Raw genomic sequence first — 23,247 nt, 5'->3', positions numbered from 1 at the left:
AAGACGCTAAATTTAATTTATAAATTCAGAATCGTGTTAATTTATTAACTTGATCTGCCGTTCAATTTCTGCACAAAATATATGTTTATTGCGGTCATATGCCTATTAAAGCCATTTGAATTGGATTTGAAATTACTAATAAATAAATGTACTACCTATAATTACAATATGATCAATTGTGAATTATTATTATTTTATTTTTAAAAAAAATATTTTTTTTCAATAGTAACTGAGTGGGCCAACCATGCCAGAGACCACCTACTGAAGAAAGATCTGACGGGCTTTGACGGGTAAGACACCGCATGTCACCGCGCCCGTGTAAACCCTGCTATGAGAGCATTCCAGCAGCTCGGCTCGCTGGGGGGGGGTGGTGATCTCATGACAAAATATTTTGCGACTGTTCACAACAGGGTGGTGTGTGTGGGCGGGGATGGAATGTTTAGCGAAATCCTGCACGGTTTGATTGGTCGAACCCAGCAAGAGGCGGGTCTCTCCGAGAACGATCCCAATGTCACCCTGCAGCCCTGTCACCTCCATATTGGCATAATTCCCGCTGGTAATACAAGCCTCATTTCACCATTTGTAATCCCCGACAACATTCATGTTTCACGTTGGTTCTGATGTTGCACTGTGTCATCTCCTATCTACAGGCTCCACAGACTGTGTGTGTTTTGCCACGGTGGGAGTAAATGACCCCGTAACCTCTGCTTTACACATTATCATTGGTGAGACACAGAAATCGCTAATGTAAATAATATTGACTGGAATGCGCATTCAATATTTGTCGGCCAACGCCGTTCCGTGCCGTGGCGTCTTCATATCACCAAGTGAGATTTGACGCTGCTCACTCCCGTGATTTGCCTGGCAGGAGACTCGCAGCCTTTGGATGTGTGCTCCGTGCACCACCCCTCTGCTCTGGTGCGCTACTCCGTGTCCCTGCTGGGATACGGCTTCTATGGCGACGTTCTGGCCGAGAGCGAGAGGCATCGCTGGATGGGACCCCTCAGATACGACCTCTCAGGTGCAGTGTGCTGCAAGCGATGTTGATGATAAATAATGTGGATTTATTATGATACAACAACAGTAGATTCTGGAGGTCACCTGCATAACCAAAAATTAGGTCACGGTAACACAATATTGGATATCACTGTAGCAATCTTCACTACTTAATTCAACCTAAACAGCGTCCTTCATCGTGTGTTTATGACTTCGGGTTCTTTTAAGTAAGAAATAAGTTAACTAAATTCACTAAATTCATACTGAGGCATCTGGCATCTTTCCCGGCAGCAGGAGAGTGTAGGGCAACATGTCTTGTTACTTTTTGGTGTTACATTTTGTAACAGTGATGCTGGCTTCGTTCCATCCTCCGCCTCTTAACCCCCCTCCCTGTAGGCACCATGGTGTACCTGTGCAACCGCAGCTATGCAGGCATAGTTCAGTACGTACCGGCAGACCCGCTGGTCTCCAGCCCCCGGGACAACACACGCTGCCTCTCAGGGTAAAACCACAAACACTTACAAGAAAAAAAGAAGAAAAAAAACCACATGAAAAGACGACATACTAGACGATAAACATGCTTTACAAATTTGCAATCCTTCTCCATAAGAGATGGTTACGGTCACCATGAAACAATGATGAGGACACTGTTCAGGACTCCGGTTTCCAGCACCAAGTCACTGCTGTGCAGTTCATAATGTCGTAATGACATTGTGTATGTTCACTGCACGAGCCACGAATACCGACAAGAATTATTGCACCTTCAGGACCTTGAATGGAGCGCGGACGAGTGCAGAAACATAGAAGTGGTGACGGCAGTGTTGCAATTGGTGAACTGACGCCGTTCCAACTTTCCAAATGACTTCTTCAAGATTTCAAGATGACAAATAAACCTCTTGAAATCTTGAAGGAGTCACTTGGAACGTTGGAATGGGGAAGAACAGCTTGAAGAGGTTCATCTACCTCTCACACCAAATATTCAATTAATATTCGGTACTTCCATGTAGTCTAGAGAGAGTTAAACCCCTCAACAGTTTAGCTTGACTGGACGGACTGACCAACCGTCCGCGGCCCAAGACCCCACTTTCTAGACACTGGCACAAGAAACTATAACCTACTTTTCAAGACGGAGGACCAGGCTTTATCCTAATTGGAGTGCTGCCGACTCGGTGTCAGTTCACCGTTTGCAAAACTGTCGCCGCCTGCAACAGACACTCAGGTGTTGGGTGTACAGCACCTCAAGGAGCACGGGAACCATGGCAACGCAGGCGAACTTGATCTGAAAGAAAGGGGAGACCGCGTCTTGTGTTGTGGGAGGGCAGCTTTCTCTTTGCCTGGGGTTATGTAACCACCCCCGCTGTTAGAAAGCGGGATGATGATGTGAATGTCAAGATCAGGTGTGTGTGTGTGTGTGTGTGTGTGTGTGTGTGTGTGTGTGTGTGTGTGTGTGTGTGTGTGTGTGTGTGTGTGTGTGTGTGTGTGTGTGTGTGTGTGTGTGTGTGTGTGTGTGTGTGTTGTTGTTTTTTTTTTCGTGTCCCATTTGGCTGCAAATGAAATTGAAATATCTTTCCTTCTTTCTTACGTCCTGTTCAGGTGCAGCGTGTGCTCCAGAAGCACAGGAAGACTGTTCCCCCACTCGACAGACTCCGACTCTGTGTACAGCTCCCACTTCAGCCAGTTCAGCGGTGACTCACAAGGCAGGTCCCCCCCATATTATCAACTCCACAATAACATCCACGACGGTGCTCGGAAAAACAAGCTTTACGCAACATCTTGCTCTTTTCCCAGGTGACTGGGTGACGGTGGAGGGCAGGTTCAGGTCTGTGTCACTCACCTGTATGTCCAGCTCCTGTCCCAAGAGTCCACTGGGCCTGTCGCCGTCTGCCCACCTGGCCGATGGGACGGGGGACCTCATCCTGGTGCGGGACACCCACCCACTGGGCTTCCTCAAGTTCCTCCACAGGCACACCAGCAACCAGGACCAGGTAGGCGCTCGAAGCTCCTCTTTTACATTCGAGAGGGCTTCACAAATCAATACGTTATTCGGCTGACCGCCTCCTCTCCTTTCCGTAGTTTGACCTGCCCTTCGTGGAGGTCCACCGTGTGAAAGCCTTTCGTTTCTCTCTCCCGCCCGGGGAAGAGGAGGAGGAGGAGGAGGAGGATGAAGAGAATGAGGAAATGGAGAGAGGGGCGGCAAGAGAGACGGATAACCCGGGGAGTCTGTGCGTCGGTGATGGTGAGACCAAGAGCAGGAATGGATCTCAGCAGCAGCTCACAGAGGCCAGGGTGGACAGCGGGATCACAAGCACCAAGAAGAGGAGTTTCCTCTCTGGTCTGTGCTGCGGCGACGCTCCGTCCGTCTCGGTGTGGAACTGCGACGGGGAGATCCTTCCGTACACCGAGCTCCTCTGCAGGTGAGGGACCACTTGAAGTGCCAAACACTGTCTTACTATTACAATCGTCTTTCACGCGAAATATTAACTTTATGTTCAACAGTAATGTGATCTAAATGGATCCACCCTTTTCTCCGTGTTGATGACTTTGTACGTTGAACGTGTATCCACTATTATTCATTCTGCTCCTCAGGGTCCATGGTCAGTTGGTGCATCTGTACGCGAGGGGAATTGAGGACCGAGCATCGATTCCGGATTGAAGAGAGAGAATTTTTGACAGCTCAGGATAAAATTATTTATTGTGTGACCTCAATATTTATAGATGAGAATACTTTTAAGGGGGTGGTAAGACATTTGATTGTTTGATTAAAACATCAGCTGGATGTTAAATTTCAGGGCGCTGTAGTCTTTATTGGCCAAAGAATTCCTAATATGAAAGCCACTTTAATTGCTTTTAACATTGCAATAAGCAGAAGGATTTATTATGTGTGTGTGTGTGTGGGTGTGTATTTTGTAAACAATTCTGGTTCATGACACTTGCTAATGATATACTTTTTACCAAAATGAATGATTGTGAATTATTATTTTTAACTGTACCAAGTATATCATTTTTATAGTATAAAATTTTACTATTTTATGTGCATATTCATGACCTTTCCATATGTATGTTACGATAACAAAGGCAACTGAACAAAATTATTTTTTAATAATAAAATCTGAGCTCACAATGCTATATTGTGGTTGTCAAAGTTAACTACACGTTAACTCACGTTAACGTTTAAATGGAACAACTTGCAGCCTACGACTTAATCTATGTCATTTGCATTATTTTAAAGGGGACCTTTTATGCTCTTACTTTTTTTTATATATATATATATAGATATCTCACACACAGACACACACAGTGTCTGATGTTGATAATGAGGTAAACTAATAACCAAGTAGTTGCTGTGAGCAAAATGCTTATCCCTCTGAACACTCTGTTTTCAAAGGGTTTTTTTTCTACTTTGCACGAGCTGACGTCAGCTCTCACGGATTTCTTTACATGGTCATCTGCCCCCTCTATCCGATCCGCTGTACCATAAAAAATAGTGTTTTTATTGTGGATGTATTTATTTAATTTTATTTTCCGACGTTTACAATAAACAAAATCCTCAGGTGCGAGAGTCCCGGTGCACCCCAGTGCGGTGGGTTCCGGGGCCGTGTCCCACGACCTTGAAGAACGGCAATCAAAGTCAGAATGTACTTTTAAATGAGGCCATGAATATCTAATATGAGAGCTAATAAGAGTGAAGAATCAGCAACTGGATTGCTTATTTCTCGCCTTAAATTTGTCCAGAAAAGATTTTGGTCGACTGAAAGGTGAAATCAGTGAAAGTTATGGAGTAAATAGAATGAAACCCGGAAGCCAAGCTCAAACCCCATTGGCTCACAGAACCCAGGACTTGTGCTCAAACCCCATTGGCTCACAGAATGAGAGGCCTCAGAGGGGTGGCTCCTCCTACTGAAAGAGCCAGTTTTCCGAGAGGGTGCGAATGCATAATCTGGTATTTCTGATGGTATTTTCAGCAAAAAACGTCAAAAACATATTTTGGGGACCTCAGAGACCTATATTAGTGTTTGTAAAAATTAGCATAATAGGTCCACTTCAAATAGACATACATTTTTCAAAACTATACACACTATACAACTATATCACAAATTACCATCATGAAAAAAAACACATTCCACAGCATCGAGGCAAGGACAAAACTTTATTAACCAAGTTATTATATTGTATTGCCAATAACCGTGACGCCAGACGGTCTATGAGCGACTCTGGTTTCCTCAGTCGATGGAAATCCTCCAGCTAAACTGTGTACCTGGGAGTTTATAGAGTTTATTAAACAGTTTATACATTTGGTCAGATTTAAGATGGAAAAAGTACTTACCTTAACATTTCTCTTACCTATGGCTTGTTTATTTCATGACCAAATTCCCAGGTTTGTCTACGCTTTAACACAATCAAGACCAGTGGTATGAAGAGTCATTTATCTACCGAACATGAACAAGCAAACCTTGTTTTTATCATCGAGTATTGATTGATGAAGTTATGTTAAATAGAAACGCATGCCTCTCATGGGATCATACATCAGTACTTACAGTTTTGACATAAAGCATATATAGGGTTTTTTGTGTGATGTGAGCAAACACAACAGATAAATAGATGATGTACAGTGGCAGTTATGAAGCAGTGGATTAAAAGAAACAAACATAGTTACAGGCTCCATATAGTGTATTATTTATTTTGCACTGTTAACTTTACAGTAAACACTTTGCAAAAATCAAGTTCCAGCAGTGAATGTTATTTCCACCAGCACGTGTCATATTTTAAGGATTAGGAAAGCAGTGGACAGTGAAAATCAAAAATCGCTACAGTAGTGAATGATGGAAGTGGGCTCCATTATAAACATGCCTTTTAGTGGGTGTGCGTGTCTTTTAGGACCTGTCGGACTTCACCCACTTGTATGTTCCCTCATAGCGAAATCCCTTCGTCTGGAGAAGCTCGTCGGCCTCGTTTGGTCCACGGCTGACAGAAGCAGAAGGGGCATAAAAAAAAACAACCTGAGTAAAGCGGTGAAAAACCAACCTAAGGCACTATATTCACATTTTAATGAACTACGATAGGGAACGGAGTTTGCAGTTGACGATCACTACCTCCCATATGTGTAGGGGACAGGACGGGTTCTCTCCTTCTCAATGTGGTGCAGGAGCGGGGTGAAGATCCTCCAGGCCTCCCGCAATTCATCACTGCGACGGGAAGAAGGGTTTACATTTAGGAGAACTAGCGCACGCCTGTTCAAAGCGGTTTAAAATGAAACAAATGAAACTGCGGTTGAAAGTCAAGCTACACTGGGGAAAGAGTCCTTGCGACTCAGTGACCGAGCCCTCAACTTGAATGTCTATGAATATTGCACGTGTCGCGTGTCCACAGACAGACAGACAGACACAGATACCTGCCTTTATAGTAAAAAGATAGAAGCTGTGTCATTCCGAAAAAGACATTGAGATTCCACAAGCGAACAGTTCTACATACCTGCGGACGAAGTGCATCTGACTTCCACAGAAGACGTCAAGAATGAGCCTCTCGTAGGCGTCCGGGAGGTTCACATCCTGGGGGTATAGAAGAAACATATACAGTACATATTTCTGCAGAGTTCATTTATATTTCCCGGTCCCAGCGCTACCTTGTATCTGCTCCTGTAGGTAAGGTCAAGCTCGGTCTCCTCCGGGCTGAAGTAGACCCCCGGCTTCTTGGTCATCATCTTCAGGTAGATGGCCTCGTCCGGCTGCACCCGGACCACCAACTCGTTCCTCATGCAGCGCTCCCCGAAGATGTCCCCCGGCACGTCGGTGAACTGCAGGCGCACCTCGGCCTTGCGCTCGTTCAGAGCCTTCCCACAGCGCAGGATGAAAGGAACTCCTGGTGGGAAGGACGGTTTGGGTTCGCGGGACGTAGGACGACAAAATGGATGACAAATGAGGAGCGGGAGAAGGGAGGGAGGCCCTCACCGTCCCATCGCTCGTTGCGGACGTAGAGCACCGCCGTGGCGAAGGTCGGCGTGCAGGATCCTTTGGGCACCGTGGGGTCGTCGAGGTAACCCAGCTTGGCTTGGCCCTCCCCCGCGGGGTCGCCTACATACTGACCCAGCACCACATCCGACATGGCTACAGGCTCCACACACTTCAACACCTTTACCTACAGGACACCGTCACAGGGGATTTATAATGCAGAGATGTTCAATGGAAGCGTAAAGTGGCGTATCTTTACTTTAGAGAATACAATAGTCAATTCGGTTTGTATTTCGCTTACCTTCTCATTCCTCACATCATCCGAACTGGTGGAAACAGGTTTTTCCATGGCAACCAAAGAGAGCATCTGTAGGAGATGGTTCTGCATCACGTCGCTAAATCACAAAGAGAACCGAATTCAAGGTGAAGAGACATTCCCCTGCAGACTGACAATTCCTGCCGATGCTTCCTCAAATGAACAGACTTCAGAAGCCCATCTTTACCGAATTATACCGAAGTCATCAAAGTATCCTCCTCTGCCCTGTGTGCCAAACGGCTCCTTAAAGGTCAGAACCACACTTGCCACGCTGTTCCTGTTCCATATAGGACCGAAAATGCGGTTTCCAAACCTGTTATTGAGAGAACACATACCATTAAGTAGCGATAATCATTGACGGCAACACGGAGAGCAGGATCAGAAAAAACAGGCTTTCCATGAGGGCTAAAATATTTATTTGAGATGTACGTTATTCAACAACTCCACAGTTTTGGTTTACTATTCTTTGCATTATCACATTGTTCAATGTAATGAAATGTTTTGCATTCTTTACGCGTGCAAGATGTAAAATCCTAAGCATGTGCAAAATTTCTAGGTGAATCAGCAGATTGTGACTTGGCTCAGACATCGGTGAGGTCTCAAATTACTAACAGATGGGCTACCTGAGGACCATGAGGTTCTGGACCATCTCCTTGCCCAAGTAGTGGTCTATGCGATAGATCTGGTTCTCAGCGAACAGGGAAGCCAGGTGCGCAGACAACTCCTGAGAGCTCTGGAGGTCACGGCCGAAAGGTTTCTCCACGATCACCCGGTTCCAGCCTCTGTTATGGAGAGACGCGGCCGATTAAAAGGAATGTGAGCCTCGTTTCTTCGACGCCCAGAGTCGCCCCATTCTGAGCGCCCGTGCGCACTTGCATGGGGTGTGGGGAGGGACACTGACTTGGGGCTCATACAGTGGGCTCGCATGTTGGCGCTGACGTGGTGATAGACGGTCGGCGGGAGAGCCAAGTAGAACAGTCTGTTGGCTCCGGTGCCCCCCGGCAGAGATGACAGATGGGCATTGAGTTGGGAGAAAGAGTTTCCCTCATCGTACCTGCCACTGAGGTAGGAGTTCTTACTAAAGAAGGCCGAGAAGCATTCCCTCTCCTCGTCAGCAACCTGAGAGATGAATACAAATTAAAAAAATGAATATTTAAAATTTATATAATAAAATTAATTAATGATTTAATATTATATAATATATTTAATATTTTTATGTTATTCAAGATATACGTAAACATTCTAAATATAGTGAGTATCACCTTCATATAAGGTAGACATGCTCTCTTGATGTCCTCAATATTGAGCTTGGAGCGTGCGAAACCAACAAAGTACGTCTCCTCTGGGAGCAGGCCATCTCTGAACAACCACCTAAAAGGGAAGAAAAAAATGTCAAAAGCTTTCATGCAGTATTTCTGAGAAAAGTGTAGCAACAGATCAGGGTTAAGGGAACCATGAGACATCGTCCGGCTTTGAATGGTGGAAGTAGAAGTACGCACATCATCTGCTTATTTCAGACACGAAACACCCCACCCCCCCAAACAAAGTACAGTGCTCCTTTCAACTCAAGTTTAAGTATTAAGAAATGTACATTTAATTGTACCCAAGCACCAAAAGTGAAAGCACTTGATCTGTACCTTGACTTAATGTTGGGTACGATTCAGACTGTATGTGTACTGTATGTATATATCCATATATTGACTTATCCTGATTATTTCCTCATGTCAGCTCTACCTTAACACCAAATTACTTTTACAAACAGATTAAATCCCCTGCAGGAAACTCCCATCTAGTAAACACCATCACATGTGGGTGTTACAGATACATTGAGTGGAGTATAAAAGCATAAATCTCCTCAATCAATCCCCTAATCAGTCTAGTTTTCTTCCACCTCTGCAGTTGAATCACTCACCACAGCGTTGGGTAGATCTTCTTTTTTGCAAGATCTCCCTGTAAAGTAAACAGCCAACAAAAGCAAACTTCTCATCAACTCATCCTGGGAGTGTCTTTCTCTATTGATCAGTGTTTTGTGCATGGTACGCCACCTAGGAGCAGAGTCCAAAGATTGAGTAACATTGAGTGGCCTCAGAGTGTGTGGTGCAAGAGGAGGAGGATATTCGTGTGACAACGGGCTTTCAACACAACCAAAATGTGTTCAATGAGCAAAACTGGTGCGAAAGATAGGCACGATACTGCACTTTTAGATATGTGTCCGTGTTTGGAGAAAGAAAAAATAGTCTTGTGGACTTATGAATGTCACAATCTTTGAACCCCTAAAGTAAGGCGCAGACAACACGAGGCCCCGTTGGTGGCTGGTTTCCACTCGCAGCAGTGTTCTCTGCTGAATTCAACTTTGTAGCTCTGGGTAAATGCTTCAGAACTTCCCCTAATCCTTCCTCTGAGGTGTCCTAACGTGTCCAAGTGCTGAACTGTCGCACAACCGGGACAGATGGAAGTCCAGGCTGAGATGCTGGTGTCCTATAGGACTCCAGCCAATCCAAACAAGAAAACCATGAAACTTCAATAATAACTATTCCCACGCTCCCCCGCACAAGAGAAAATACTGAAATTGCCGAACCATTCCATAATAGAATTTCAAATATAGTCCATGGAAACAGGTCTTTACCCTTCTCAATCAAGTGAACAAAGTGTACTTACAGACGCTCCAAGTATGATGAAGAGGTGTGCGCTTGAGGGGTGAGACGCCTGATCTCCATAGAGCTCCCGTCGGAGTTGTCCAAACACTTTGGAACGAGTCACTAGCTCAGAGCTCATTTTCTAGGCTGCTGTGCCTCACTGCCTCGTAGCAATGGTCCCTCTTTAGGCCATAATGACATCAATTATATGCGGAAACTTCATCTGTCACCATTGCGTTGCAGAAAACACAGAGCAAGGCATTGCTGCCACCTATTGCTGTGATGGCAAAATGTCCCCACGTCAAGCATTTCCCACATTCTCAACTGGGTGTGCTGCTTTAGAGATCGCCTTTTCCTGCTAAACCAACATCAGATGCAACCAACTAGATGTTTGTGTTAAGGGGCACAAGCTCCGCATTCCATCCTAGCCGGTTGGACGACCTGGGAGAGGCTCTCACATTTTTTTTTATTGTCTGAGATGTCCGAACCTATATGACTATGAGTGGAACGACTTGAGGCAAAGTCTGCTCGAAAACCACTCCTTGGACAAACAGGTCAGGCAAACATTAACCTGTTCTTTGGAAAAAAAAACTCACGGGCTGATTATTGTATAAAGGACTTCCGACAGAACGTGATCCGTGGCACAATACATTATCGCAGGGCTGGAAAGCTGGAGGCTGTGTCATCATGTAGGCTACAGGAAAAACTTGTTTTTGAAACCCCTACAGTAGGTATCTTTAGCATATATTGTATTGCAAATACCTTCAGTGTTCCTGGAAAAACTAAAACTCAATTACAGGGACACCTCTTAAGTCTATCGCTTAAAAAATAAAAATAAAAAAATAAAAAAAAGGGGGTGTACGACTGATGATTTAAGCAACAGCAACAAAAAAATGGTTTCGTTGAAGTTAGTTTGGAGATTTAATTAAAAAATATACACATTCTTTTTGGCAAAACAGCACACAATTCCAACATTCATTGTCGGTCAAAGATGAATCCATATAAAACAGTGATTCTCAAAGCTGGAATTGAAGAGGCGTCGTCTTGAGGTCATGGAGCTTCTCCAGCTGCTGCCACACCTGGCTGTCAAGTACACATGTTGCACCAGCTCACGTCTTTCCATCAGTCTTCACAAGAAAAATTATAAATAAAATTGTTTAAAATCAGTTAAAGGTCCCCCTGAGATACTCCACAGAGTTTCCTGACACCACCTCCTCCATTCGATGTATCCACTCAGGGACTGGCCCAAAGCCCCAAGCTCCACACCATGGAGCTGCATGAAAGCTAAAAGTCTCAGAGTCTGGAGGGAGGGACGCAGGGAGGTCCGTGATTGGGCGGGAAGGGAGGTCAACTGAACGCCCAGCGCTGGTAGGAGTTGGCAGCATCACACCGCTCCATCTTGAGCTGGCCCACTTGAAGTTCTAAACACTTGCCACTGTCTGGGTTCTTCAGGAGCTGATCCTGAAGGACGAGAAAGGAAGAAAATACATCAACATCTTACTGCCGTGGATAGGAAACCTAAAAAGATAAATTAAAATAAATAAATAAAAAGACATTCTCTTCACCTTTGTAAATTCCCACTCTTGTTGAGGAGCCACACTGGTGCCCTTTCCTTTGCGCTCGCAGAGTTCGAGCTTCAACTCCAGACCTTGGGGCGTAGCGTGGAGACAGAGCTGCTTCTCAATGTTGTGTCGAAGCTCCTTATGAGACGAGTATTCGAAGTACTGGAGGAGGCAAAAAATTGATCAGAGACCCAACTTCACGAAGGGGACATTCAATTATCTTTGGATAAAAACAAGAATGATGTATAAACTATGAACCACTATTGTCGTACTTGATTGCCTCCCATGTTGTGACACTGGTACATAATCACAGGTTTTCCTCCTTGGTTTTTCTCACCTGCATCCAGGCAGGTTTGCGATCCTGCGTTCCTGATCTAGAAACACAGAACCGTAACACTAAAATGAGACTGAGTCCCGTCGTTAATGGCAAGGGCATCCCAGAGAGACAATGAACAGTCTGGTCGTGAAAACGCCACTTACCGCTCCAAATTTTTCAGGGAACAAGTCTGGAATAAAGGCCTCTGGGTAGACTGTGTTGAGGTACCAGGTGAAGTTCTTACATTGCAGCTTCTCCCTCAGTTTGACTCGATCGGAGATGTCGCCATATTGGCGCTGCCAAGGAATATTTAAAGTTAGATCATCCACCCAACGCGGAGAACACGTTGCTGCAATGTCTTCAGCTCCGCCCCCAAACCACGTCTTCTCAATGTGAAATATGAGAGCGATATACACACGATTCTGGCACAAACACCGTCAGCCACCGACCACTTACGTCCTTAGCCATGGTGGCAGCATTCTTGTTGCGGCGGTAAAAGATGGCTTTGTAGTCATCCATCCAGACCTCGGCCAGCCGCACCTGGTTGCGGGTGATTACGTCTGTGCCCTTGGGGAAGGTGTGGGGACTCTTTGTGCGGAAGACATGGCCCACCACAGAGCAAGGGATAATCTCTAGTTGACCGCCACACTGCCACACCTGGGAATGACAGCGAGGCGGTCACACTTTGACTACAATTTGGTTAAGATGTTCCATAACGATAATGTCAGTTGGGCTTACCGCGGTCCTGTCAAGCAATGGGACATTGGACTATTGGGAGTAGTACAGATCAAACTAACCCTGAACGACATCTCTACGTTCTCGCCACCCCAGATCTCCATTTTGTCGTCGTAGGTTCCGATGTGTTCGAAATACTTCTTGGAAATGGAGAAGAGGCCGCCGGCGAAAGCGGGTGTCCTGAAAGTTCAGGAAGTTTGAACAAATGCACGGGCGTCTGACATGGGATGAATACTAGGGGGCAAACCCACGGAGACAGTTTCCCGGCATCATCTCGGCTACTCTTACTTGACGGGGTACGTCTCGTCGAGGCGTTTCGCTTTCTCATATTCGGGGATGGCCTCCCAGCCGAAGGTCAGACTCCAGTCAAAGTTGCCCCGGTTGAATGCGTGACCATTCGGCGTGGGCTTGTTGAACTGGAAAGTGTTCAGGTCGATGGTGGTGATCTCTGGACTGACCACAGCCGTGGGCTCCTCCACAATACGGGCCAACAGGGGCTCCAACCAGCCGTGGAAACACTCACCTACAGAGGCGGGAAGACCGCGAAAGATCACCCGACGGGGGACGTTCGGCTCCGAGACGTAACGAAAATTCAGAGGAACACAATTACAAAAAGATGGATATAAAAACCAAACCTTCAAATACAAAAGACACAATGAGACCTGACCTTATGCATGCCGTGCTATGGCTGCCGCTGACAGCAGATGGAAAATGTTTTCAGGCAACAATTCTGGCCGGTATTCAGACAGGGGAACCTTTTAAACAGTGCACTTTATACCTTAGGGACGGGTTTGTGTGTGTGTGTGTATGTGTGTTTGCGAGAGCGTGTAGTGTTGGGAGACCGTGCAGATTTCCTCACAGTGAGCATCCAGGAAGGTTAGCACTTCACCCCGGGCCACGCCGGCCCCCAGGAGCCTGGCGGTGATCAGGCCTTTCCTCTCCAGCTGCCGCACCACACGGACAATCTTCAGCCCATGCACAAACACATCCAGCTGTTCCTTCAGGTGCTCTGACGGGAGATAAGACAATATCCTCGGTGTCGCAGAAAACCAGGCGCATGGCTAAAACACAGGCAATTGATATGAATGAAAATGAGTCAAATGTCAAACAGGAGAAACGTGTGGTTAACATGCGCCGTGGTGGTGGAACATCACACACTCATTTCTCTTGCTGATTTTATTCAAATCACTGTAGTGAGAGACCTGCGCCTGCTTTACATGCAAACTGTTGGCCTAATCTAAATTTTTCATTTCTTGATTGTTAATTCTGTCCAATTGTACGTACAGTATGTTATGCATGTATGTGAACTGGTCTCCCTACCCTGATTCCAACAGGATCTTCCTGGCATCATTTAATATCCCCCTAAAGTGTGTCCTCAAATATGACCCATGTTTTAAATCTTTTTTGATGCAAGAAGAAAATGAGTACAGCAGCTCACAGTACAGCAACTAATTCAGGTCATTTTTATAGTATCTTCGTAAAAGAATACCATGTCTTCTTGTAACTGGCACTCATTTCTTTGTCACATGCAGTTTTTGCACCCTGCCGCATTTTTTTTATTTTTTTTTAAACTTGTTTTCAAAGTAAATTACAGACCAAGTCATAAATAACAATGAAAAGGTGGCAATTTCTACATGTGGGTTCTTGAATTCCCTTTGAGAAACATTTTTCACCAGTTTCTCAGTGTGCTGCACGTAAGAACCATGCGTTTGGAACTGGCGACCACGGGAATAGAAAGAATAGAGACCGCAGTAAGAGTCATGCAAATCAGGTTAACTGCAGTTCATCATTTCAACAGGATAGAACTTCCCGTGTACAGTATGAAAAAAAACAACTTTGGTGAAGACCGTTTCCTCATTTCTCCATTGTTATCATACCCCTTCCATTCCTCTCAAACTCTAAATAGACATACAAATCACAAGGCACTTCGGATTTCCAAGATCATTTACAAAATGAGTTCATGAAAAAAACCACGCAGAAGTTTTGTACAGCAGTTCATTCACGTGCCAGTGAGAAACGACATGTCCGGGATATGCAGTATTAGGGTTTGGATATTCTCTATAATTCAACAATGAAGCAGCTTCTGGCTAGCCCGTGTGCTGTGTTCACAATCTTAACAACACACCTCAAACACAATTGCTACCAGCGGATAAACAAGTTCTCTAGATACCATCGAAAAGACATTATCTTTCGCAAAGAAAAAAAAAAGAAAAAAGGAATGTAAAAATGTGAAACTGAGTACGACCGAATCCTAAAAAATTATATGTACACGTTCAGTTTCTCCTCATATTTGATCCGTTTGCAAAACAAATGAAAATGAACAGATGAAAGGGGAAGAAAATAAATGAAGACTGAATTCACAAAACAGCGACCAATCAAGGTTATTTTAAAAGGCCGTGTTAAAAATGTATATCTATGCATCGTAAGACATAAGCCAACAGGAGCACGGCATAAAAGCCCCAACCCTACAATCCACACAGAGGACCAGTTACCACCTAGTGCAAATATTAAAAGCCACATGCAATTTAACTATTGCAGCAGTTAGACAATTAAAAAAAACCTAAGAAATATAAATAAATAAATAAATAAATAAATAAAAAGCTGCATGTAAATCTTTACAATACCAGGATGTACCCTTCCCTTCTCCCTCTAGAACAGAGATTAAATAAGATGCTGGAAATGTTGCTTCGGGATGTCGGTCCACTCTAATTACAGTCACTAATTGCTAAACTAATTTTTTATTTTTTTTCCAGCGCAATCCCAGACACGTTGAATTTACCTTGAATGAGTCTGGCTGTGCTCCCTCGCACACTGCATGTTTTGTTTATCACACCCTTTTCCTGTCATCTCTAGAGAGTGTGGTGCAAGAAAATCCCCGGAGCGCCACTGGAGGATTGTTGCGGGCATGATTACTGGCGGTTGCTTGGATCGAGTTGCTTGGATCTTGCATCTTGCCGGCTTGTGCCGAACAACAATGAAACCACTTTACAATGTCTGCATTCTTATATTCAGTTGCGGTCACATGAGTCGCCGTTGGGAGGAGCAGCCCCCTCTTGTTTTTACGAGCAGGTGAACGCAATAAAGCGGGCTGTGTATGTGTGTGTGTTACCTGTCGATGGTGTGTCGATTCAACTTCAGAACCATCCAAAGAATACTTTTTTTTTTTTTTTTGCCAACAATGACAAGATGTGTTAACAAGATCCCTCACCTCAGACATCTCATTTTAACCATCGTTTCACATCACGTGGGTGGCTTTTGTGTGTTGGTCTCACCTGCACTACTGGCATCATCGACCAGGATGATCTCTGTGAGCAGGGCCGCGGGCGAGGTGTGCAGGACGCTGTACACCGTTCTAAGCAGAGTGGACCAGGCCTCGTTGTGGAAGACTATTATTACGCTGGTGGATGGAAGAGCGGGGCACCGACGGAACTTGCGCTCCACACACCTGGCCAGAGAACATCGCGCCGAATAAGAAAAATATATCATGGCTGGTTTTCGTAGGGAATCGTGTTTAATAGAAAACCTGCAAAGTAATCCCTGAAATGTAGATTTCTTAAATTTCACGCTCATATAGTTGAAGCACTGGTTGGCACAGGGGACGCGCGCACGCGCACACACACACACACACACGCACACACACACGTAGCTCTTACTCTGAAGGCCTGGTGTCATCCCCCAGACTTCGACTAAGTGAGATGCGGTCACTGGCAAACTGGTTGAAGCAGTGCTTGGTCATGCCTTGCTCCTTCTCCTCGTTGTCTGCTTGGGTCATGTGGTCTTTCTGGAAAGCTTTACCGTCCGCCCCGGGGCCCTTTGCGTCCTGCGGGGGCCTCTCCCACGCAGGTCTGAGCTCCGCTCTGCTGTAGAACCCCGAGGGACAGCTGCCGTCCTCGGTGCGCGGCTCGTGCACCTGCGGCGGCTGCGGCGCACCGATCTGGAACGCGAGATTGTTGACGGCCCCGTTGACCATCGCGAGCACTTGGTCCTTCTTCACCACCAGGTCCCTGAACCATTTGTCCTGAGTGGGGGCGGAGCCCACGTCCCTCTGCAGAACCACCAGGACCACCAGGAACAGACTTCCACCCAGCAGGGCCAGCTTGACGGGGGAGACGCGCCGCCGCAGAAACAGGCGCATGTTGCCGAGGGGCGTAGCGCGCCAAGCTGCAGGGATCGAAAACGGAAAGTTATACAATCAAACGTCAACAGCCCAGTCCGGCCCGGCGACAGCGAGGGGGGAATCGACGCGGGGAAAGGTTTGAAAGCCGGTCCCTTCCGAACTCCATGCCAGCACCCAAATCATCCACAACCCTTACCAGTTATTGCTCCGGTTAAAAAAGCACGCATGATGAATCTTTCACGCCGGTTGTAGTGTTTCTTATGGTTACTTAGACAACACGCACAAAGCCACGGCTCTCCAGAACAGCGTCTGACTGGGGCGGGCACACGGTAGGAAGGTCCGGGAGCAGGAACTGAACAAACAGAGCGTATTTTCCCAGCCAACACCTGAATCCGCCTGCCGCAGGCACAGCCCCGGGAGGGGCGGAGCGGGGCGGCACCTCAAGCTGGAGCCACGCAGCAGAGCCACGCAGGACTCCGGCGAGGCCCGAGCGCCTCCTTCGCGTGCCACATCAGCGACCCGCCTGACGGACTTGATTACAATCGGACTTCAGCCGGCTCCGTCACCACAGCGGCCTGTAGACGGCTCCTTCCGCTCCCAGTCCCCAGGCCGGCCTCCCTTAAGGACCGATCCGAGAATACACACACACACACACAGGTTTTGGGATTCCGGTGGGAAGCAGAACAACAACAACAACAACAACAACAACAGTGGGACAACAGCGGACTTGACAGGGGTTGGTGAGATCTGCCTCCAGCAGAGCCACCAGATCAGCCAGTTTCAATCATTGACAGCTTAAAGGTGGAGATCACACATCAATCCACCACCCCTAGGTAACGACCTGATGCATTTAGCAGTAAATCCTTTCAAAGGGACGGACCGGGTGCGTGAATCCCAGAGGGGTGGCACTAACAGCACCGTCGGGGGAGCGTGTGCAGGTGTCGTTTCCAAGCCTCCCGTGCAACCTCTCGGCTACGCGCGTGGAAATCAGTTATTTTCGCACGCACATCGTTCGCACAGCGATGACTTAATCTTCCACGTACAAACACCCGCACGAACAAAACAAATCGCGAATCGTACCCGATCGGCGCCAAGGATTTCACAGTTTGAGCCGAGTCCCCCGTGAGTTAGAGCAAAGCGAAAGAGGAAGAAAACGTTTCTGATAAGAATTGGGAAGTTATAAAGTTAAAAAAAAAAAAAAAAAAAGAATCTTAATCCTAACAAAAGAGCTCAGAATGCATCTGTCGAGTGCCTCCTCACGCCGATAAGCACTTTGGATTAAACCAGACTCGGTTTCCACTCGCAACGAGGAAAACAAGTGAAGCTTTGTAGCAAAACAATGAGAACTTCCTGCGATAGAGTTTTACCTTAAACCGGCTCTGTAGTTTAGAGCCGCAGCGGGCGGCCGGGCTGGCTGTGGACCACGGGTCGGGTGTTGGAAGGAGCCGGCAGGTTCTTCAGGATGGAGAGCGGTGTAAGAGGATACACAGCGTGGCCTCCCGCCCTCCCTTAGAACCATCAGGTGCCACGCGTAGAAATGATTACATGGAGTCCCCTGGTGGCGGGGTCCGACACGGAGCCTGCAGATTGCTGTGCTAGTGGTGGTTTGTTGTGGTGGTTTATTTCTACTACCAATAAACACTACTACAATAAACTGCTACTACTACTACTACTACTACTACTACTACTACAAATAAAATTATTATTAATACTACTGCTACTACTACAACTAATAGTATAATAATAATAATAATAATAGTAATAATAATAATTATAATAATAATAATAATTATACTTATAATAATAGTACTATTACTATTAATACTACCACTTCTACTACTACTTCTATAAATAATAATAATAATAATAATAATAATAATAATAATAACAATATTATAATTATTAATACTATTACTACTACTACTACTAATAACAATAATAATAATTCCATTATTATTACTACTACTACTACTACTACTACTACCACTACTACTACTATTAATAATAATAATAAAAATAATAATAATAATAATAACAACAACAATATTTTTAAAATAATATCATTTATAATACTAATACTCTTCTACTAATAATTATTATTATTTTTAAACATGTTTTAAAATATTTCACATATTCGCCCTGAAATATCGGAAAAACAAACCTTGTTCTTTGCATAGAAGAAGATCATGCAAAACTCATCACTCGCTTGATTTTTAAAATGTGGAGCGCTGGTTCTCTGAATTCCTAGTTTGTTTTGAGCAGATGGAGATGGACTCATTCTTTATCTGCTGTTCAAAATGTATGGCCCCAACCCACAACACCATACGCTAAAATCGATGAATGTCTTGCACTGAAATTAAACATTGGCATTGAGAGTTTTATTGTAGGAATAAAATATCATGCATGTTTGTAAATGCAAAATTCCCTTGGATTTTGTAGGTAGAGGGCCCTTAGAACGGGACTCTTAGGATCTTTTGGATTCCAACGCAATGCTCGGTATTGGACCACGACCCACCATTGCATTTCAGGTGTATACCTCAAAGGGGAACTTTTGGGGCATCCCTGCTTCAGGTTATTCATCATTTCTCCATTATAAGGAGAATTCATAAGGCTTAATTAATGTTCACCGTTGAGTGCTGAGTCAACATACCTCGTTACCGCAACACAAATGCATCATTTATGTCGAAGCAATTAAGTACTATCTTCTCTATCACTGTCTTGAAACCGTAGACGGATTTGTTCAGAAATGGAGAAGCTCGTTCCGAAGCAGACCCTTTGGCCATGGCGATAGGGTTTCAGTTGTTCCTTTCCCCGGAGACAATTTGATTTGATGTTTCAAGAAGTATGATGTATGATGATGTATTAAGAACATACATATATATTTTTTTGTTTTGTTTTGACAATATCACTTCGAAAAGAAGCAGATTTGATTGAACAGATATGACTGCCAATGTCTTTTAAAATATCTGGACTTAACTAACGCAAACCCATGAAATCACTTACACCAAAATGAACATGAGCATAAGCAAGATGAATCCAAATCAAGCATTTATTGATTTTCTTTTTTTTATCCAAAATTAATCAGTCAAATCAACCAACATTCCATTCTTCAGTGTTACCAATCGCCTCTTGTAATGGAAACGGTACAAAATATTGATGACCCTTCAGTTTTTAAGAGACGAGACGAGTTTTGGGAGACGGACAGAAACAAGATGTGCGCCCGCCCCAAACGAACACGGGCACGAGGATTATTAGCACTGGATTTTCGGTTGATAAAAATAAAATTCCCCCTTCAGCAGTGATGGTGGTGTCAAATTCACAGTTTGACATCTCCTTTTCCACGCGGCTGTAACGCATCCCCTCCATCAACACCAGGGTCAGTGGTTCCTCTCGTGATTTCACCAAGAAGATGGAAATCCAACACTGTGATACATACATTCATTAGATTATTTATTTCAAACATCTCATTTTTTGGGGGGCGGGGGGCAGCAAACCACCATGTGCCATATGACGTCAAGAAAAATCTCAGAATGCTGTCGTGGACCGATAGTTTTAGTTTGTTAACTGCATAATATCAAGGCAATGCATGTGAACGGTAATATTCCTACTTGACGACGTATTCCCCAAAAACACTGTGCGTCGTTTCTGTCCGGGGGCCCACCGGTTTATGCTTTACACGTTGTAACACACTCCCAAAATAAAAGCCTAGGCATTCGGTTGTTTGGCGGAATTAACTCACTTAGGATGACAGTCCGACGCAGGACAGACGCAGCAGACATCAAAATAATCAACTAAGGTAATAAATCAGGAATGGACACACGACTCCAAAAGTATAATATAAAACACGCCTTGCAGCAACCAGTTTGGCAAGAAAGCATTTGTCATACAGTATTGTAAAAACCTCACAGTGAAGAGTTACGCCCCTTGGATGATCGAGAACAGCATTCAGTAACGTATGTTCGTATGCACGCACGCACGCACGCACGCACGCACACACACACACACACACACACACACACACACACACACACACACACACATCGATATACTGTATATACAAACATAATCATATAAAACTTTTTGTAACAGTTACAACTCTCACTCTCTCATGGCGTGGCGCTAATGCAACAGTTGTTCCTTCATCTCAAAATGATTTTGGCTTGCACCAAAAATACATTTCACATGGAGCAAGCACTTGATCATACTTGTCAGTGAACCCTACGCGGTCATACGTCTAAAAACCCCGCGCAGCATCATCCGAAAAAAGCGTTAATGAGAGGCTGTATTTATAAAACAGAAATCCAAAGCGAGGGTGTTGTGTGTGTGCATGTGTGCGGGCGTGTTCCTCTTCACGAAAGTAGAAATAACAAACAAAATAGTTAGTCCCTATCAACGACAGTGACAGTACCTTGGCCTTTGTTGTAAAAAGTGGAAAAAAAACCAACAACAACACAATAACAACTGATGAATAAATAAATGAAGACTAAGCAATGCAGACATCTCCAACAGACCCAGACCAGAATCCTTGATATAATAATGACATGTCGGGTGAGACACGTGGTAGTGGGTTTCACAACATTTGTTCTTTGGTCATTTTCTTCCTTCAAAATAATCCTTGCATATTTTCTTTATGTAATATAGTCTTCTTTTTGTACAGGGTGAGCACAGGAATCCATCCGTGGAAATAAATAAGGACTCCAGATTTTTGTAATGTAGTACACGAGCAAAAAAACCATAACCAGTCACTTCCTCTCTAAGGCAAGTGGGCGCCATGATCTTTCGAGCAGCTTTTAAAGAAAACACCTTCATGTAAAGAACAAGCTTCCTGTATGTGTGTGTGTGTGTGTGTGCGCGCGCATCGGGGGAACACGGGGGCCGAGCGCGTCTCCCCGCCGTGGCCGTCCTCCGTCCCCGGTGCGTTCCCGCCATGCTTCAGTGCTCGTCAGAGAGCTAGCCGCTCAGCCGTCGCGTCCCTCTGGTCAGTGCGGCGAGAGTCACGATGCGGTCGCTGGGTCCGTGCCGTTAACTGCCCTGGGGCCCGCTTGTGAGGAAGTAAGTGGTCATCTCCCCCTTCCCCTTCACCTTGACTACGCCCCGGCAGTCCAGCTGGTAACCCCTGCTGACCAGCACGTGGTACAGGTCCGTGGTCACCTACGAGAGGACAAAGGACACTTGATACCCCGCATGTAAGAGAGAGAGAGAGAGAGAGAGAGAGAGAGAGAGAGAGAGAGAGAGAGAGAAAGAGAGAAAGAGCCAGCCTGGAAGCTGACAGGAGCGTTGACAACTGGACACTGTAAGCTGGATCGCACTCTGAGATAAAGAAAATGACATGGATGTTTTGAATTGCGGTAACAGATCATGTCCAGCAGATGGCAGCGTTGTCATCCTTCAACAACCAGTCTAGCGGTTTAATATCTTGATAAATACCGGCGTTAACATTTATTAAGCATTGGTTTCAGCTTTGCGTAATTTGTCTAAATACAATGTTCCATGCTGTGACAGCTCACTGCAGCGACTTTTAACCCCGCTACAACACAGTACGATAGATACAGCTCTCAATGTAATAATGACAACAGTCACGTGATACTTGATTGAATTCCGACTAGGAATTGTATTTGCGCATGGCTCTCCTCCAGTGGGAGGTCAGAGTGCAGTGTCAGCTCGAGAGCAGCCTCTCCAGAGCTGGTGGACTCAGCATCTTGGTGAAGGGCAAATCACAAGGACAGATGCGGGCAACCCCTTTGCCATTCTGCTGCTCTCCCGCTGCCATTTGTACAAAAGCGAAGACTGGTTCCAGTAATAATAATGTTTAATAATGATCCTCGTGTACGTTCACACAGCAGAAATACCGCTTTAGAGCTTTCTCTACACCTCACAGGCCTCAGTCTAGATTATTGTAAGTCTCTTTGGAAAAAAAAGCGTCTCCCGAATGAAGTAATGCAATGTAATGTGATGAAAGTGCCTCAGCAGTACACTGTACCTGGATGTAGTCTGGTACTCCCGTGCTGTCCATTCGACTGGCAACGTTGACCGTGTTCCCCCAGATGTCATATTGGGGTTTCCTGGCCCCGATCACGCCTGCCACGACTGGTCCCATGTTAAGCCCTGCAAACCAAGCACATGTCATCATACAACACTAGTTCTGGGCGACTTTTCACGCCTTTTACTCCTTTTAGTCTAGTACCCTACGCGGGCCACTGGGGGCGCCACCGCGGTATCCGCCGCTCGGCACGTTTTCTCAGCAAAATAAACGTTCACAGAAGCTTTTCAGAGCAGTGTCTGGTGGTGGTCTGATAACTGTTACAACCGCGGCCTCCCCTCCCCTCACCTATCTTCATCTGGAAGTTGTTGAAGGAGTGCTCGTTGATGTACTTCATCTGCTCCCTGAGTCTCATGGCGTAGTCGGCGAGGGCCAGGATGTGCGAACGGCCCTCTTTGTCGTAGGTGGAGTCGTTGAGGCCGGAGGCCGTCATGTAGGTGGAGCCGATGGTCTTGATCTTCTCCAGCTGTCGGAATCGCTCCTCGCTGATGATCTGGAGAGAGAGAGAGAGAGGGAGGGAGATAGGGGGAGAGAGAGAGGAGGAGAGAGGGGGAGAGAGAGAGAGGGAGATAGGGGGAGAGAGG

At 45.5% G+C, this 23,247-nt stretch overlaps 4 protein-coding genes across 10 annotated transcripts in view; 1 reads left to right on the top strand and 3 right to left on the bottom strand.

The window, feature by feature from the left end:
- Window positions 1-3,980, top strand: part of LOC307240920 (ceramide kinase) — a 6,781-nt gene extending 2,801 nt beyond the window's left edge. The window contains exons 5-13 of the mRNA XM_080014833.1: window positions 227-290; window positions 411-556; window positions 651-725; window positions 869-1,021; window positions 1,393-1,498; window positions 2,590-2,681; window positions 2,785-2,981; window positions 3,070-3,410; window positions 3,583-3,980. Of these exons, the coding sequence (XP_079870959.1) occupies window positions 227-290; window positions 411-556; window positions 651-725; window positions 869-1,021; window positions 1,393-1,498; window positions 2,590-2,681; window positions 2,785-2,981; window positions 3,070-3,410; window positions 3,583-3,649 (1,241 nt within the window). The 3' untranslated portion in view covers window positions 3,650-3,980. The remainder of the gene's footprint in view (window positions 1-226; window positions 291-410; window positions 557-650; window positions 726-868; window positions 1,022-1,392; window positions 1,499-2,589; window positions 2,682-2,784; window positions 2,982-3,069; window positions 3,411-3,582) is intronic.
- A 1,887-nt stretch (window positions 3,981-5,867) lies between these two features.
- Window positions 5,868-10,032, bottom strand: LOC307240755 (glucose-6-phosphate 1-dehydrogenase-like; the record flags this gene model as incomplete). The annotated part of the gene is made up of 12 exons (XM_080014605.1): window positions 5,868-5,958; window positions 6,087-6,179; window positions 6,466-6,542; window positions 6,617-6,852; window positions 6,942-7,128; window positions 7,243-7,336; window positions 7,445-7,570; window positions 7,881-8,039; window positions 8,159-8,376; window positions 8,520-8,628; window positions 9,170-9,207; window positions 9,916-10,032. 12 exons carry the CDS (start codon window positions 10,030-10,032, stop codon window positions 5,868-5,870), a joined length of 1,545 nt encoding a protein of 514 aa, XP_079870731.1.
- Window positions 10,033-11,240: 1,208 nt separating this feature from the next.
- galnt6 (UDP-N-acetyl-alpha-D-galactosamine:polypeptide N-acetylgalactosaminyltransferase 6 (GalNAc-T6)) lies at window positions 11,241-16,935 on the bottom strand (the record flags this gene model as incomplete). Its single annotated transcript, XM_080014604.1, has 11 exons — window positions 16,820-16,935; window positions 16,160-16,667; window positions 15,779-15,951; window positions 13,366-13,515; window positions 12,795-13,029; window positions 12,569-12,686; window positions 12,228-12,428; window positions 11,936-12,067; window positions 11,728-11,829; window positions 11,459-11,617; window positions 11,241-11,354 (listed from the first exon to the last, which is right to left on the bottom strand). Exons 1-11 carry the CDS (start codon window positions 16,848-16,850, stop codon window positions 11,241-11,243), a joined length of 1,923 nt encoding a protein of 640 aa, XP_079870730.1. The 5' UTR covers window positions 16,851-16,935.
- A 2,719-nt stretch (window positions 16,936-19,654) lies between these two features.
- The window catches only part of LOC307241001 (adenylate cyclase type 6-like), a 43,242-nt gene continuing 39,649 nt past the window's right edge, over window positions 19,655-23,247 (bottom strand). For 6 of the 7 annotated variants that reach the window (XM_080014943.1, XM_080014947.1, XM_080014948.1 and 3 more), the window contains 3 exons: window positions 22,952-23,156; window positions 22,604-22,728; window positions 19,655-21,774 (listed from right to left, as the gene is read on the bottom strand). In XM_080014943.1, the coding sequence (XP_079871069.1) occupies window positions 21,646-21,774; window positions 22,604-22,728; window positions 22,952-23,156 (459 nt within the window). In that variant the 3' untranslated portion in view covers window positions 19,655-21,645. Of the gene's footprint in view, window positions 21,775-22,603; window positions 22,729-22,951; window positions 23,157-23,247 lie in introns of those variants that run through there. The other variant, XM_080014949.1, reaches the window with a different exon arrangement.

The sequence above is a fragment of the Zeus faber genome (genome assembly GCF_960531495.2).
Source record: "Zeus faber genome assembly, chromosome: 15".
NCBI lineage: Eukaryota > Metazoa > Chordata > Actinopteri > Zeiformes > Zeidae > Zeus > Zeus faber.
The sequence above is the reverse complement of the archived record's forward strand: the minus strand, read 5'-3'. Positions and strand labels throughout refer to the sequence as shown.